This window comes from Pseudochaenichthys georgianus, chromosome 16 (assembly GCF_902827115.2).
Source record: "Pseudochaenichthys georgianus chromosome 16, fPseGeo1.2, whole genome shotgun sequence".
In the NCBI taxonomy this organism is placed as follows: domain Eukaryota; kingdom Metazoa; phylum Chordata; class Actinopteri; order Perciformes; family Channichthyidae; genus Pseudochaenichthys; species Pseudochaenichthys georgianus.
In genome coordinates this window covers 40,378,030-40,395,888 of record NC_047518.2, presented here as the reverse complement: position 1 = coordinate 40,395,888, position 17,859 = coordinate 40,378,030, and the positions used below count along the sequence as shown (strand labels likewise).

General features: G+C 43.1%; 1 protein-coding gene across 1 annotated transcript in view; it reads left to right on the top strand.

Moving 5' to 3' along the window:
• The window catches only part of LOC117461570 (uncharacterized), a 27,129-nt gene extending 9,603 nt beyond the window's left edge, over window positions 1-17,526 (top strand). Inside the window, exons 6-11 of the mRNA XM_034103497.2 lie at window positions 162-337; window positions 599-741; window positions 1,959-2,106; window positions 8,359-8,537; window positions 10,011-10,103; window positions 10,774-17,526. Coding sequence (XP_033959388.1) covers window positions 162-337; window positions 599-741; window positions 1,959-2,106; window positions 8,359-8,537; window positions 10,011-10,103; window positions 10,774-12,033 — 1,999 coding nt within the window. The 3' untranslated portion in view covers window positions 12,034-17,526. The remainder of the gene's footprint in view (window positions 1-161; window positions 338-598; window positions 742-1,958; window positions 2,107-8,358; window positions 8,538-10,010; window positions 10,104-10,773) is intronic.
• The last annotated feature ends 333 nt before the right edge of the window (window positions 17,527-17,859 follow it).

Below are 17,859 nucleotides of genomic sequence, written 5' to 3'. Positions count from 1 at the left end.
AGACAGAGGGTGAAAAGAGGCAGTATGAGAAAAATAAAGCCCTTTTTGAACATTAAAGCATGGAGACATGTCACAAAATATGAACCAGAACATGAGCAGAATGTCTTCTTTGAATGAGAAAGGTTAAGGAAAGTTCACCCTGCTGACTTTCTCCTCCTCAGACCTGCTCTGATGCTGCTGACCAACACCGGGATGTCCAGGGACGGATACCAGGGGCGCATCAGCGTCAGCGAGCGCCACGCCTCGCTCAGCGCGGTCTCCGGGGCCGACGAGGGCAGCTACACCATCAGGGATGCTGAAGGTGTGATCCAGAGGAAAGTGTGTCTCAATGTCAAAGGTAAAAGTGCAAATGAAGACTGATCGTATATCTTTTGTTTTCTTCCACGCTTGACCTGTTTTAAACGGTCCCCACCTTCCATCAGGATGTTGTTGTTGTTTCATCTCTAGTTATTACGCTCCCTCTGTCTGCCGTAATGGCTTTTTAAAGACCCTAACGTTAATGGACTCCAGCAGGCTAATGCATTTGAGATGATTCATGTAAACAGCGCTGCGATGTACTTATCCTACGTCCTCCCTTCTCTGTCTCTCTGTGTCGCAGAGCATCAGAACTTTGTAAAGCTGCACCGCGGTAAAACTCTGAAGATCCACCTGATACTCAACAGCTCCTTGGTGCACCTGTACTACACCTCGGACTCCGACCACACACCCCATCTGCTGCTGGACAAGGGAGAATTCACGAGTGTAACCGAAGCCATTTTATTCATTTTAGTCCCATTGCTGTTGTGATTACTTTAGTCCCTGTATTTAACGTCAGGGATGGAGAACTGATGTGAAAATAACTTTTAAAGTAGGAACATAACAGAGTTGATATGACTGTAGGTTAAATGTGATTTACAATAGAAATCCTCTATGTGTTTGAAAACAAGTTGTGTATTTTATGAAACCTTAGGGATTAACACATTACATGTCACTTGTTAGACGCTTTTATCCAAAGCGATTTACATACATTCATGCTGACTGCAGTAGGACTCGAACCTGGTACCCCCTGAGAAGACCAGCACTCTCTCCACTGAGCCACAGCCGCCCGTAGACACACCATAGACACTCGTTCACACTGCAAAATCCTTATATTTTATGAGATTTGTATTGTTTAGGATTACATTATTAACTGAATTTATATTTTTTGGCTTTCAACCTAAGCCAAATAATCCTGTGGGAAACTGGATTCTATTCTTTATATGACGCTTAAGTCCCACAATTTGTCAAGCCAATATTTCACTTTTTTTAAAGCTATAACCTGTGAATAATTTAATAATTTAGCAGCAGCTGTTTTATGCCAAACAAAAGCTAGTAATGGACATTTAATCCAGTATGACTCGCTTTTTTACTCAAGTTAAAGGTGGGGTAGGTAAGTTTCAGAAACCGGCTCGAGATACACTTGTTGTTATATTCCATGGAATGCTCTTAACATCCCGATAGCAATGAATATCTGAAGGGCTTTGACAACAAATCCATAAAAAAATGTCATCTGTGGAAGCTGTGGCGCTGTAAAAAGCACGACCAATCATCTGTGCACAAACGTATCTCGTGCCTTCATTGGTCACGTGTGTTGGGGGAGGGGCTCTGTCAGGAAGTGGCAGATTTGTTCCGGCTGTGTATTTTCAAATTCTAGCGCACTCGAGCTGGTTTCTCCAAAATTACCTACCCCACCTTTAAGTCCCACAATTTGTCGATGTCAAGCCAATATTTCACTTTTTTGGTGGTTCATCTGGTAAAGGACATTTAATCCAGTAGGACTCACCTTTTTTACTCATGATATCAAGTTAACTTCTACATTTTAGTCTTTTACAAACAATAAGGATGGTTGTTTTACGGTATTTTCTCTATTGCATCATTTATTAATGTCATCTGTATCTTTTCAGTTTTTGATGTTGAATGTATAAATGTGTCTCTTCTAGGCCCAAGCAGATCTGGGTTTCGAGGAGCGTCTCTATATGGATGGTTCTTGGATTTTTCTGGATCAGGTGAAAGCTACTGATGTGGGCGAGTTCAAAGTGACCGACATACTGGGCTTCACCGTGTCCACCACCCACCTGGGACTACTGCGTAAGGACTGGGATGTGGCTGATAAGGAATGATTGAAAGATTAGCTAAATAATGTTAGATCTTAAAGGTCACCTATCATGCAAAATCCACTTGTTCATGTCTCTTCTACATCAACATGTGTCCTCTCTTCTCCATGTCTCTTCTTCATCAACATGTGTCCCCTCTTCTTCATGTCTCTTCTACATCATGTTGAGAGTATATTGAATACTTAAAACGAAAGTTAGTTATAATCAAATATAATCAATTATATTCTTGTATAACCCACAATATGCTTCATATTTTAGGTTTTTCTATATTTACAGCATAAACAAAACAAAGTGGTTTGTTAAGTTGAGTGTAAGGCCTATAATGATGTATGCCTTACTCTCTGATAAGAGAGTAGGCAGGTTCTTCCCTCTCCTCTCACAGCAGGGAGGGGGGCTCCGGACTTAAGCAGAAACACATTGAGGCCTCAAAAAGGTGGTTATGTCAGAGCCATAGAATATGTCTAGTCATGTTTTTTTTTTTTCACAAACATGGGAAGGTGTGTCTTATGCCAGAGCCAATAGAATGTTGGTTGGGTATAGAGGAGGTGTTTTATCCGGTTTTCTGAGCATAAAGAGACTGGCTTTTTTGGATTTCGTCAGGGAGAGAGGGGGAAACCCCTGGTATACTCTCTCCCGGTAGGCTCTGGCCCTCAGAGCTGGGGTAATAGCTCTCGGTAAGGTTCTCTCAAACTTGGTAAATATCTCTTAATTTCTTGGTTGAAATGCTGAGTGAATTTCTTTGGATGCTGAGTGGAATGATTTGATGGGATCTTAGATTTAATTATGCTGGTTAGATCTGCCTGGAATGCGAATTTACTACGTACGTACAGGACTTTAGGACTAATACTTTTAGTTAGACCTACCTGGTATGCGTGATTATTACGTACAGGACCTTAGGACTAATAATTCTAGTTAAATGGGAGAAATATGAATTAAGGTTTTAGTTAAAAATATAACCCCAGCATATGTTTCGTATGATTTATAATGTGTTAAAAGGTAAAAACCTTGTATTAGTTTGGACCTATTTTTCTTCAAATAAACTGATCTCACCTTTTGGACTGGGACAACTAAAAGAAAATCTGTGCACCCCTCTCCTGCTTCAAAGGTAAGACTGCACCCTGCCACACACACTAGGTAGGACCACACCTCATTTACTGATATCAAAATCCTTCGGGATCCCTGAAACAGATTAAAGAGAGTTGTCTGAATAGAAACGGCAGTTCATTGAACCTGGTCCTTCGGGGAGTGAGTAGAGGTGAGACCTTGCTGACGTTGGTGGATCTGAGCCAAGCAGTAAACTTACATGTCTCTTCTACATCAACATGTGTCCCCTCTTCTCCATGTCTCTTCTACATCAACATGTGTCCCCTCTTCTTCATGTCTCTTCTACATCAACATGTGTCCCCTCTTCTTCATGTCTCTTCTACATCATCATTTGTCCCCACTTCTCCATGTCTCTTCTACATCAACATGTGTCCCCTCTTCTTCATGTCTCTTCTACATCAACATGTGTCCCCTCTTCTTCATGTCTCTTCTACATCAACATGTGTCCCCTCTTCTTCATGTCTCTTCTACACCAACATGTGTCCCCTCTTCTTCATGTCTCTTCTACATCAACATGTGTCCCCTCTTCTTCATGTCTCTTCTACATCAACATGTGTCCCCTCTTCTTCATGTCTCTTCTACACCAACATGTGTCCCCTCTTCTTCATGTCTCTTCTACACCAACATGTGTCCCCTCTTCTCCATGTCTCTTCTACATCAACATGTGTCCCCTCTTCTCCATGTCTCTTCTACATCAACATGTGTCCCCTCTTCTCCATGTCTCTTCTACATCAACATGTCTCCCCTCTTCTCATGTCTCTTCTACATCAACATGTGTCCCCTCTTCTCATGCCTCTTCTACATCAACATGTGTCCCCTCTTCTTCATGTCTCTTCTACATCAACATGTGTCCCCTCTTCTCATGTCTCTTCTACATCAACATGTGTCCCCTCTTCTTCATGTCTCTTCTACATCAACATGTGTCCCCTCTTCTCATGTCTCTTCTACATCAACATGTGTCCCCTCTTCTCATGTCTCTTCTACATCAACATGTGTCCCCTCTTCTTCATGTCTCTTCTACATCAACATGTGTCCCCTCTTCTCATGTCTCTTCTACATCAACATGTGTCCCCTCTTCTTCATGTCTCTTCTACATCAACATGTGTCCCCTCTTCTTCATGTCTCTTCTACATCAACATGTGTCCCCTCTTCTCCATGTCTCTTCTACATCAACATGTGTCCCCTCTTCTTCATGTCTCTTCTACATCAACATGTGTCCCCTCTTCTTCATGTCTCTTCTACATCAACATGTGTCCCCTCTTCTCATGTCTCTTCTACATCAACATGTGTCCCCTCTTCTCATGTCTCTTCTACATCAACATGTGTCCCCTCTTCTTCATGTCTCTTCTACATCAACATGTGTCCCCTCTTCTTCATGTCTCTTCTACATCAACATGTGTCCCCTCTTCTCATGTCTCTTCTACATCAACATGTGTCCCCTCTTCTTCATGTCTCTTCTACATCAACATGTGTCCCCTCTTCTTCATGTCTCTTCTACATCAACATGTGTCCCCTCTTCTCATGTCTCTTCTACATCAACATGTGTCCCCTCTTCTTCATGTCTCTTCTACATCAACATGTGTCCCCTCTTCTTCATGTCTCTTCTACATCAACATGTGTCCCCTCTTCTTCATGTCTCTTCTACATCAACATGTGTCCCCTCTTCTCATGTCTCTTCTACATCAACATGTGTCCCCTCTTCTTCATGTCTCTTCTACATCAACATGTGTCCCCTCTTCTTCATGTCTCTTCTACATCAACATGTGTCCCCTCTTCTTCATGTCTCTTCTACATCAACATGTGTCCCCTCTTCTTCATGTCTCTTCTACATCAACATGTGTCCCCTCTTCTCATGTCTCTTCTACATCAACATGTGTCCCCTCTTCTTCATGTCTCTTCTACATCAACATGTGTCCCCTCTTCTTCATGTCTCTTCTACATCAACATGTGTCCCCTCTTCTTCATGTCTCTACATGTGTCCCCTCTTCTTCATGTCTCTTCTACATCAACATGTGTCCCCTCTTCTTCATGTCTCTTCTACATCAACATGTGTCCCCTCTTCTTCATGTCTCTTCTACATCAACATGTGTCCCCTCTTCTTCATGTCTCTTCTACATCAACATGTGTCCCCTCTTCTTCATGTCTCTTCTACATCAACATGTGTCCCCTCTTCTTCATGTCTCTTCTACATCAACATGTGTCCCCTCTTCTTCATGTCTCTTCTACATCAACATGTGTCCCCTCTTCTTCATGTCTCTTCTACATCAACATGTGTCCCCTCTTCTTCATGTCTCTTCTACATCAACATGTGTCCCCTCTTCTTCATGTCTCTTCTACATCAACATGTGTCCCCTCTTCTTCATGTCTCTTCTACATCAACATGTGTCCCCTCTTCTTCATGTCTCTTCTACATCAACATGTGTCCCCTCTTCTTCATGTCTCTTCTACATCAACATGTGTCCCCTCTTCTTCATGTCTCTTCTACATCAACATGTGTCCCCTCTTCTTCATGTCTCTTCTACATCAACATGTGTCCCCTCTTCTTCATGTCTCTTCTACATCAACATGTGTCCCCTCTTCTTCATGTCTCTTCTACATCAACATGTGTCCCCTCTTCTTCATGTCTCTTCTACATCAACATGTGTCCCCTCTTCTTCATGTCTCTTCTACATCAACATGTGTCCCCTCTTCTTCATGTCTCTCTACATCAACATGTGTCCCCTCTTCTTCATGTCTCTTCTACATCAACATGTGTCCCCTCTTCTTCATGTCTCTTCTACATCAACATGTGTCCCCTCTTCTTCATGTCTCTTCTACATCAACATGTGTCCCCTCTTCTTCATGTCTCTTCTACATCAACATGTGTCCCCTCTTCTTCATGTCTCTTCTACATCAACATGTGTCCCCTCTTCTTCATGTCTCTTCTACATCAACATGTGTCCCCTCTTCTTCATGTCTCTTCTACATCAACATGTGTCCCCTCTTCTTCATGTCTCTTCTACATCAACATGTGTCCCCTCTTCTTCATGTCTCTTCTACATCAACATGTGTCCCCTCTTCTTCATGTCTCTTCTACATCAACATGTGTCCCCTCTTCTCCATGTCTCTTCTACATCAACATGTGTCCCCTCTTCTTCATGTCTCTTCTACATCAACATGTGTCCCCTCTTCTTCATGTCTCTTCCACATCAACATGTGTCCCCTCTTCTTCATGTCTCTTCTACATCAACATGTGTCCCCTCTTCTTCATGTCTCTTCTACATCAACATGTGTCCCCTCTTCTTCATGTCTCCCTACATCAACATGTGTCCCCTCTTCTTCATGTCTCTTCTACATCAACATGTGTCCCCTCTTCTTCATGTCTCTTCTACATCAACATGTGTCCCCTCTTCTTCATGTCTCTTCTACATCAACATGTGTCCCCTCTTCTTCATGTCTCTTCTACATCAACATGTGTCCCCTCTGTGGAAAGAGACTCTGAAAGTTTCAGGAACAAAGATTCTCTCTCTTTTTGATCAATTTCTATAAAAACCTGTCTGAAAATGAGCTGATCAGATTTTGGCCACTTTGTGATGTCATGACGATGTGTTGTCTTGTGTAACCATTAGCCAATCAGCAACCAAGGTAACCCCCCCCCCCCCCCCCCCATCACCTGAATCTCCTCCTAGAGCACCATTGAGTTCTTTGTAACCAAATGTCTCTCACAGCGGCTTCATCAGAGTGGCGAGTGGAAAGAAAAGAGGTTTCGTGCCCTGCGATGTTCTGGAAATCATATGAGACAAGCACTCATGCGGCTTTCACACCAGCGCTTTTCAGTTTCTAGCTCCGAGCGGGAGCTTTTCTGGTTCAGCTCCGGTTTCCCTTTTCAGCTCCCGCTCTGTGCACACCGCCCACTGGCGCCCCAGAGCTGCCCTTGCTGCGTCATGATGTCACCGTTTACATCGCTGATTTGCCCCCCAACGGCAGCTCACAACAACAACAACAACAACAACTGCGTCGGGTCGATGATCGTGTTGCTTTTAATCACACGAAGCCAGAATAAATTGAATAACGACTTCTCCAACCTTATACTTTGCTCCAGAGTGCCGTGGTTCATTGTTTATTAATGTGTTTCTGCAGCATTTACCGACCGCTGCAGAGCTGCTCTTCCACAGGAGTTTATTCTCCCGTTAGCTCCCGGTTAGCTCGCACTGCAGCGGCCGCTCTAAAGTATTCACTGTCCGACTCACACAAGCAGCTGATGCATATCCCCAGTTCCCTTAGCCTAAGTGAATGTGTGTCAGTCTGAATTGACACTGTTTGGTATCACAACGCTGTTATGAAAGTTTCTCTGGTATAAAACGGGTGATGTTGGCATAGCAACCGAAGCTAAACTGACTACTTGCATCCGATAGCTGCAATAATACAAAACAACACGTCTGCCTCTCTCCACAATGATCGATAACAGTGAACGGATGGTCAAAGTAAGGCACAAACAGAATCACACGAAGCCTGGTTAGTGCTGCCTGACTTTATAAAGTGTGTTTATAGGCACTACTGCTTGTAGGCAGGCATGACAGTCGACCCATGGGAGGTGGGTTTAGTTTCCTGCACGCCTCGACGTAAGAGAGACGTAAGCGACGTCACCTCTTAGCTCCAAAGCTCTTGCCTCTGGACCGACAATTTTTTGGAGCTGGAAATGAAGCGGATTCCGGAGCTAAGAGCCGGCGCCGCTCCGGTGTGAACTGGAAAACCCGGCGCTTTTCAGGCTCTAGCTCCGAGCCGGAGCTGAAAAGGCGCTGGTGTGAAAGGGGCATCAGAGGGGCGTGGGGAGGGGCTCCTTATTTTCATCTGAAGTAACAGACAGAGAATCAGCACTTTGGAAACAGGGCTGAAACAGAGGGGATTATGGGTAATGCTGCAATGACCTGTTTGGGGTTTGGAGCACTTCAGAGACATGTTCTGTATATATCTGAGACCTGTAACATATGGATGAAAAACAGTATAATAGGGGACCTTTAATATTGGTGTGAGCGGCTGAAGGATGGATGTTTTGTGGCTGAAAACTGGAATTTGAATTCATCAATGAAATGTCAGATGAATTATTAGCTCTTCCACCTTTTCCCACGTTGCCTCCACACAGCCTACAGACTGGAGTCGCTGTACGTGGCCATCATTGCCATGTTGGGCTTCCTGGCTTTCCTTCTGCTGGTGTGTCTGCTGTCCTGCCTGTACAAAGTGAAGAAGAGGGGGCAGAGGGGAGCGGCCCTGGAGAAGATCGCCCAGAAATCAGGGGAGGACGAGGGAGAGGCCTTCAGACAGGTGGGGGGGCACATGCACACATTACATTACATTACATTACATTACATGCCACTTGTTAGACGCTTTTATCCAAAGTGACTAACATACATTCAGTACTGTGGACAATCCCCACAGGAGCAATGTGTCTTGCCCAGAGACACAACGACATGCTGACTGCAGTGGGGTTTGAACTTGCTATCCCCTGATTCGAAGTCCAGCACTATCCACTGAGCCACAGCCGTACATATAATCATAATACATTGGATTTTTAAAGCGCTTTTCCTAATGACATTGACATATATGAGGGTCATGTTGATGATGATTATCCTGCCGTGGTGGATGAACTACAGACATCTTAAATTACTTAAGTCCAGGAAGCACGACCATAACATATCATCTGCTAAAAGTAAAATCCTGCAATCTAATTGTTTGTTAAAGAGGATTTATTTTGCTTTTAAGACTTCTGGCCTTCCTGTAGTGTGTTATATTGGTCTGCAAAGGCTCAAATCCTCAAGTGTCTCTCCCACATGCCTGAAACACCTCCATTGGACTCCTTTGTTTACTTCTATGACATAATGACATCACTAAGTAACACTTGCGAATTCAAATATGGAACATGAGAATTAGCATAACAAGGCCCCTTTAAAGTACCAACAGTATAAATATATGTTCTGCACAACAGACCCTTCTAGAATTGCACCAATCTTTTTGTTTTTTATATAAAATGATTAAACCATTAGTGTGTTCGTCACTTTAATGTTGCAGCTGGTGAAGATAGAGCTTATTTTCTTTTTTAACTATAAATACGTCTTTTGAAATTCACTACACGATCAATAATATTTAGTCTTTCATTTAATTAAACAATAATCCATTATTTGTTGATTTTGTTTTGTATTAAGAATGTAAATCTGAATCTTTAAATACATGTAGTGAAGTAAAAAGTACTTAATGTAGTAAAATGCTAATACTCAAGCACAGTAGCAGTACCTTAGAAATGTACTTTCTTAATCAATCAATCAACAACTTTATTGATCCCGCAAGGGGCAATTAGTTATGAGCAGCTTACGTCATGGACACAGGCAGGAACATACAGGAAGAAAGCACACGGATACACCCGGGAGCCTGGATGTGGATCATTCCAGTTTACACCATAAATAGTTAATAGCATGACAATAATAAATAAATAATCAAGTTAAAAAGCCTATCAAGAATTTAAAAGTTTGAGCGCAGAGGGGATGAATGATTTTGAAAAGCGATTTGTCTTAAGAGCAGGTAGATCGTATCTACGCCCTGATGGCAACAGATCAAATTGATCTGCGAGAACATGACCTGGAGAGGCCAGTATGCTCTCTGCTTTCAATACAGTACTTGACTTTAATGTACTTGGTGTCCACCACCTCTACAACATAAGATAAGATTGTTGTGCCGGAGTTACACAACGACTCTACTCTGATATCATTACATGACTACTCTTGTCCGTGTGCCTTTTCTCAGGTGGTCAAGAACATCACCAAACTCAGCGAAGACTCCAAGCACTCCCAGGCCGACAACACGGAGAAGTCCCAGAGCACTGAGGTGGATATCAAAGTAAGGATATTTAACATTTCTTTCTTAAGTCTTTGAGAGGTTTTAATAATGTCTGAATTGACTAAACTATTTCCTGCGTCCAGACGGCTGCAGTTTATTCAGAGCGCTGCTGCTAGAGTCCCCTCTCACTTCACCAGAGCGGATCGCATCAGTCCAGGTCTCAGATCTTTGCAGTGAAGAATTCATTTTATATCTACTCCTGTTGGTTGAAGCAATGAATGGTTTAGAGCCCAAATAGAGTTTTGGATCTGCTGCTATGTTATGAACCATCCAAAACCTCTCAGGTCTTCTGGGACTGGCCTGCTTACCGCCCTGACTATAATAAAACAGTGGGCAGTATCTGGAGCAAACTCCCAGAAGATCAGAGACGTGCTCCAGATCTCCGTTCTTTTAAAACTCCTTCTAAAGTTTCTGTTTGCCTCTTCCTATAATTACATTTCATTTTGGACTCTTTCTTGCACTGCACTGTAGCTGAGCTGGGACCTGTTTCAATCATTTCTCCTCTTATTAAACCATTTTATTTATGTATCTATTTATATCCCTTTGTGTCTGATTGACCTTGTCCTAACATCTTTGTATGTCTTCTGTGAAGCCCTTTGAAGTGCCTTGTTGTTGAAGGGGAGGCGATCCAAATAAACCTGCCTTACCTTGTTGTCTGTTTTAATCTCAGGGTCTGGAGGTTTCCTCTAAAGAGGTTGGGATCGGTAACCTCGACACCAGTGACTCTGGCGTTGGGTTTAACACCGCCCTCCCTCTGGACACTGACACTGATGCCGCCGATCATAACCTCGACTCTGAAGCCCCACCAAGCCCCCCGCCCGCTGCTGCTGCAGAGTCCAAGCCAAGCACTCCTCCTGCTGTGGAAGTCAAATCAAGTCCAGTAGTTAAAACTAAAGCCCCTCCAACACCTGAGCCTACGAAAACCCCCGAGCCCACGAAAACCCCGGATCCACCAGTTGAGATTAAGCTAGAGGTGCCCAAACCTGCAGATGTTAAGCTCAGCCCAGCTTCAACCCCTGAGCCCAAGTTTAGTCTGAGTCCAGCCGATCCAAAACCTGCACCCACCCCGAGCCCAGAGCCCAAATCACCTGCTCCGAAAGCCCCCTCTCCATTACCTGAAAGTAAAAGTGCTCTGACTCCTACCCCTGACAGTAAAAGTGCCCTGACTCCAACGGCTGAACGTAAAAGTGCCCTGACTCCTACCCCTGACAGTAAAAGTGCCCTGACTCCAACGGCTGAAAGTAAAAGTGCCCTGACTCCTACCCCTGAAAGTAAAAGTGCCCTGACTCCTACCCCTGAAAGTAAAAGTGCCCTGACTCCTACCCCTGAAAGTAAAAGTGCCCTGACTCCTACCTCTGAAAATAAAAGTTCCCTGACTCCTACCCCTGAAAGTAAAAGTGCCCTGACTCCAACGGCTGAAAGTAAAAGTGCCCTGACTCCTACCTCTGAAAATAAAAGTGCCCTGACTCCTACCCCTGAAAGTAAAAGTGCCCTGACTCCTACCTCTGAAAGTAAAAGTGCCCTGACTCCTACCCCTGAAAGGAAAAGTGCCCTGACTCCAACGGCTGAGAGTAAAAGTGCCCTGACTCCTACCCCTGAAAGTAAAAGTGCCCTGACTCCTACCCCTGAAAGTAAAAGTGCCCTGACTCCAACGGCTGAACGTAAAAGTGCCCTGACTCCAACGGCTGAAAGTAAAAGTGCCCTGACTCCAACTCCTGAGCCCTCTAAGCCCACCACACCCGAGCCCATCACCAACGGTACGCCTGAGCCAGACTCCAAACCCAGCCCGGATCACATTGATATCATCGAGGCTCCAAAAGCAGCTCCCCCGAAAACCCCTGAAGTCGAGCCGAAATCTAGTGGCGCTGCAATGGAGGCCAGCAAAGATGGCGCCGCGGCTGAGGATACAACCACCACCACCACCACCTGAGAAGTGCCCCTGCAAAACACCAAGGGAAGCCCCACAGATATTCTCAATCTACCACCACTGACAATCGAACACCCCCCACCAAATAATGAAGAAACCACTGAAACTGGAGCGAAGACTTCGGTCCAACATGTCTAACACCTGAACACAATATTACTTTGATAACGGTATCTAACTCACAAACTAACACATAGCCTGTGAGACTTTTTGATTCATAACAACGTATACATATACAGTAACAGATGTGGCTTGTTGTTAAAATCAGTTTTTTGGTAACTTTATATTAGAACTGTCAGACTGCAAATTAACTCCTTTGCAGAGTTTACAAATAAAACTCCACATAAGGTTTTTCTAACATACTGAGGTAGCCAGAGAGGTTTACAACATTACATTAAAACAAAAATATACTGGAAGTATATTGTCAGACCTAACTGTTTCCAATCTAAAATGCTTGTTCCTCTATCAGCATGTGGATAAAATGCATGAAACTTACAGCCACTCAGATTTTTTTTAGATTGGACGTCATCAAAATAAAAAAATTAAAGCGCTTTGATCACACGCTGTACATACTGTAGCAGAGATAAAGCCTCTGAAACATCTGCAATACATGATCACATATAGGACAACAATTAGTTTTGCGTAACTTCACCACACTAATAATACTAACTTTACTATTTATAGCCTCTGATATTGATATTCAGTCTCCCAATGGATATCTCCGCTGATTAAAATGTGTTTTGCCGACTGATCCCTAAAGTCCGGATCAACCACTTTGCTACCTTTGATCTGGATTTCCCCGCGGCTCGATACAAGTCCCATTATTCCTTCAGTTTAATAGCAAGCTTATAACAGCAGCAACTCGAGCACTTAATAGGAACACCATGTTCCCGCTGTGTTTCCAAGGTAAAACCCTGAATGAAAGCGTCTGGTGAGGTCAAAAAGTTAGCACGTGCTAGCTTGTTCCTTCTTTTTTTTGTATCAACCTTCCCTTCTTCATGTCTACTAATTAAGTCATTCTTCCCTGACCCTTCCCCTTCTTTTTTTTATCCCTTTTCTCCTTTCCGTCGCGGAGCATTACTTACTTAAAGGGACAGATCACCCAAAAACACAGAAGGCTTATTTGCTCTGTTATCTGTGTTGCTGTTCAATAATCTAAATCGTTCTGGTGTGTGGTGCCAAGTGTTGGAGATACCTGCCGTAGAGATGTCTGCCCTTCTCTTAAATATAATGAAACATATAGGCTACTTGGCTTGTGGTGCGCAAGTGTGCCAACAAAATTAAAAACACAACAGCAATGTTTCTTTCGAAGTTTCTTTCTACTAAAGTACACCTGCTACAAAGGGAAGCGTGCATCCACCTCCTTTTGCACGTGAGCGGGTGTAACTTGGCAGTAATACAGTTGTTTCTACATTAAACTGATCGTAACAAGGTGTCTGGATTATCTTGATTATTGTGATATCTGGAAAGAAATATTGCTGATGAGTTTTTTCGCAATCTACATTGATACATGTTACCGGAAGTAAGAGCAGAAAATTATGTTGCGGTGTCTCTTAAAGTACACAGCTTTTGACAGAGATTTGATTAAGACTTATTGGTTCTTTCTAGATATTTCCTCTGAAGTATTTGGTTGTGTTGGCAGTGACTTGCAGTAGTTCCTGTTTCTTCAATAGGTCAGAACACTTCAATGACGCATGTATGGAAGCCACAGCATCATTTGTGTGGCTGTTTAACACAGATCAAATGTAGCTGAACCGAGGGAGGTGTGCAGATACATTTTAGTGTTACAAAATGCATGTCTCTGCCTCATATTTTAACCAACCAATGGAAAGTCCAGGTTCATTGCACGGAAATCTATAAAAACTTCAATTAAGCACAAAATGACAGCCATGAAATTCAGTTAGTGAGATGTGGGAACATTTCTTGGTAGCTTTCCTAAATAATAGATTTTTCTTACAGTTCAATTAATATAATGCGACACTTTAGCATTTTAAAGAACCATATGATGAGGGAGGTTTAGATGTCAGATTTGATACTAAGATCAACAAATATAATAAACAAAAACAATGAAGGGGCCTCGATGTTCATCAGATAGTCAGATGTTTTACACAAACTCTGGATAGGCCTCAAGTCTAGCCTGGATCTGTAAAAGAAACACAAACTTATATTGGCAATACTAACAATTGTCTACACACACACACACACACACACACACACACACACACACACACACACACACACACACACACACACACACACACACACACACACACACACACACACACACATTCCAGCCTTGTAAATATTGCATGTGTACGCCGGTGTAACCCCCTACAGGCTGAATGTTTCTAGTGTATAGAATGGTTGTTGTATTATACTGAATAATAAAGAAGAATTTAACATTTCTCACTCAAATTAAATCCAGAATATAAAATATATACGCTCACAGTACTATAATCTATCTTCACTAATATTCACTAACATCTTGAACTAATTTAAGAACCAAATATTGTAAAAAATCCATTAAAGAGTATATTAGATCTTTTGAGATCTGCTGTTATCGCCAACCTGACCGTACTCGCAGCATCCTTCACAGTATTTACATGTTGTATTCAAATGTTTAACCTCCATCACCTAAAGCTGCAGCATGCCCACGACATGAAAAACAGGCTTTTCTCGTCCTAAAGTGTGTGTGTGTGTGTGTCCAGAGGAGTGACGTTTCAATGTTGCCATCATTGTGTGTTTGGGGTTTCTGTGTTGTTGCCTATGACGCACACGTGTGAATGATTTACGAGTGGTTTATTGTGCGTGCTGAATCTAGCCAGCGTGTACCGAGTGACCCGACTGTACTTTATTTGAGCTTCTCCGTGTGTGTTGTCGAGTGAGGTATTCATGTGCCTGCTTAAAGGGGAAAGGAAACACCAATTACAGTTATAATATTCCGGTAGTTTATTCATTTTACAATGGATATTGATCGTAATATTTATTGTATATGATATTACTCGCCAAAAGAAAATTAATTATCCGCCGGCCGGGTGGGGAATTCCGGGACCAGGCCGCCGCCATTAGGGGAGTCCCAAATGGTGACGTCACTGGCTGTGTTTTCGCTCCACCAGAAGTCAACACAACGTAGCAGATATGGCAGCGATGGAGGAATTTTGCAATGAGATCGACGTTTTGAACGATGAATTTGACTATTCGTCGGGAGATGACATTGATGTGGAAGCATCTACAGTTACCAGGCATCCCATGGCCTATGCTTATGAACCGATTCGGTCGAATAGAGTGGCATACGATCCGGAATAAAAAAATAAAAAAAACACAATGCTAACAGTGAGCCTCTGAATTAGCCCCGAGCGAAAATGCTAACCTATTACTGCACCGAAAATCACTCCTAGCTCCCTTATTACTTATCCTAGCCGCACATCGTTTATGATCGCAAGGAGACACAGAATCTAACGGTGCCCACCTCAACACTGAAAGATACAAACTCGCGAGGTTATCCACAAAAACGTACATCAAAACAAGTGGCGCTAGGTACTAACATACGCCAGGCTAACGGCTTACCTTCCTCATTGTCTGGTCTAAACTGGTCTTCAATGGCATTACAACGATAAAAACGATGATGTAGTTAATCCATAGGTTAATATCCAATGGGGCTGTGTCCCCTTTGAAATGTTCTGATAATCTATAAGCAATACAACTGCAATTCCGTTATCTGCTGTCCGCTCTGTGCGCTCTGGGTCCTGCAATACCATCCATCAATAGCAATACTAGCCTTTTTAGGGCTGTTTTCGACAGATGAGCGTGTGTATGCCAGTTTAATTAGTTGAGCTATAGAACACCCCCAATTCTCTATTGTGCGTCATAATAATAGCTACCATTTAGTTTGGACGCGATTGCGTTAATTAATAAGGTCACACTGTGTCAGTAAATACATGTGTGAGCTAGTAATCTGGTAGTGCTGCAATATTTACCTCTCTCTCGGCAGCTGAAGCAACTCGTTTGGTGGCTCGAACTTCACGTTTGTTGACACTGTCATTGTCTTGCGCGGCCGACGTGCTGGGACGGTCGGTGTTCCCGACTGCATACGTTGAGAAATCGAATATTGTGGGAACAGATCCTGGCTTCAAATCCAATGTTTTGTATTGAACCAGGCATCCAGACTGGACTTTGAGCAGCTTCTCATCCTTTAGTGGCAGCCTATGGAAATGTACTTCTTCCTTCTTTGTATAAAATCCATGTGTGCAGCCTGGGGCAATACAATAAACTCCTGACGACGACCGTTTTCTTGTAATGTAAACTACTGGTGCATTGCACGCCATGTTGTTTGTTATTGAGCTTTGGCCCAGGAAGCCGTACCCAATCAGTGACGTCACTGGAAAAGTCCCGGAGCAATGGAAGCGCCCATGGTCATTAGGCACGTATTTCAAAAAGTAAATTTGCGTATCTCGATCGTTTACATTGGAAATAGACTAGATAAATACATTTCCTAATGGGAATATTGTCGCATGGAAAGCAGTTTGAAAAGTGTTTCCATTTCCCTTTAAATCGTCCCGCAACATGAAGAAACCAAGTGCTGTGTTTAAGTGTGAATGTGTGTAAAGCCACAGAATATTGTAAAAGATATCGTAACTTTGAGATATTTGAGTGAATCTTGTTTTGTTTAGTGCCTCTTGTCATTTGCCGACACTCCTAATGGCACCTTTTTCTTGAAACGTAGGGTATTCACGAAACATGTTCACACGCCCGACTGAACAACACGTGGCTGGCCTGTGATATGCTTTGGAGATATCTATAATGTATACAAACTATGAAAGTGATTTTCCAGATTAATATAAGTAGCATAATGAGTGCTGGTGGCGCTCTGTAAGTGAGTGGTGTTTCAAATGGCATTATTCAAGTCTGTGGCACGGCAAGGAGTTAGTGAGTGATCACTGAAGGCTTTGTGTGGGTAACCAACAGGGTTTGGTTGTGGTGAGCGTTTGACGAGAGACTGACGTAAAAGCATTCCCATGCACCACCGCTACTGTACAGTATTATTGTCAGTGATTGTAATACCAAGCCACTCCAGTCAGAGTGAGTAGCGTTGTGAGAGAGGCGGGACGGACAAGCCTTTTATGGCGCGTTTCCACTGCAGCGGGTAGCTCGCTTTAAGCGTGCCGAGCCGTTTACCAGCATCTCAAAGAAGGCTCAGTCTGGTGGGTTATTGGAGATTCTGGTGTTTTACCCGCTAATAACTAATAGATCACTACTAGTTTTACTACCACTTCTTGCACTATGTGAGTCATCTCTGCCCTGACCTTCTCTGTTTACTTCTGCTGTTCTGGCCTTGGTGTGTGCGTATGTGTGTGTGTGAGAATGTGTGTGTGGTGTGACATCTCTCTGTACTCCCTTTTTGCACAACACTTCACACACAGATGTTTTGTAAAGAAAATATTTGTTGTTTCTTTATTTCATGTCTAAAGGAATACTAAGAATAAACAAGCGATTATGACATTTCCGCCGTCCTCTTGTCTTTGTTTTCCTATTCTCAAACTGTTTTCTCTCCCTGTCAGTGAGTCGTCTCACTCAATGTCAGTCATCAGAGTGTCACGCGCCACTTTCTCACCCTTCAGGCCCCACGTGCCGCTAATACCAGCTTCTATACCCTCGCCGGACACATCATAGCTGAGCAGCCACAACAGAGATATTTATAGCCCAACGGAGGTGACATCATAATGTTCACACTTGCTATGGACCCCAGAGAGCCAGCAGCAGATAGCAACCTTCATTTGAAGCAAATATGTGTTTGACTTTTTAAGTAACTGTAAAAGATCATTTAAAACAGAA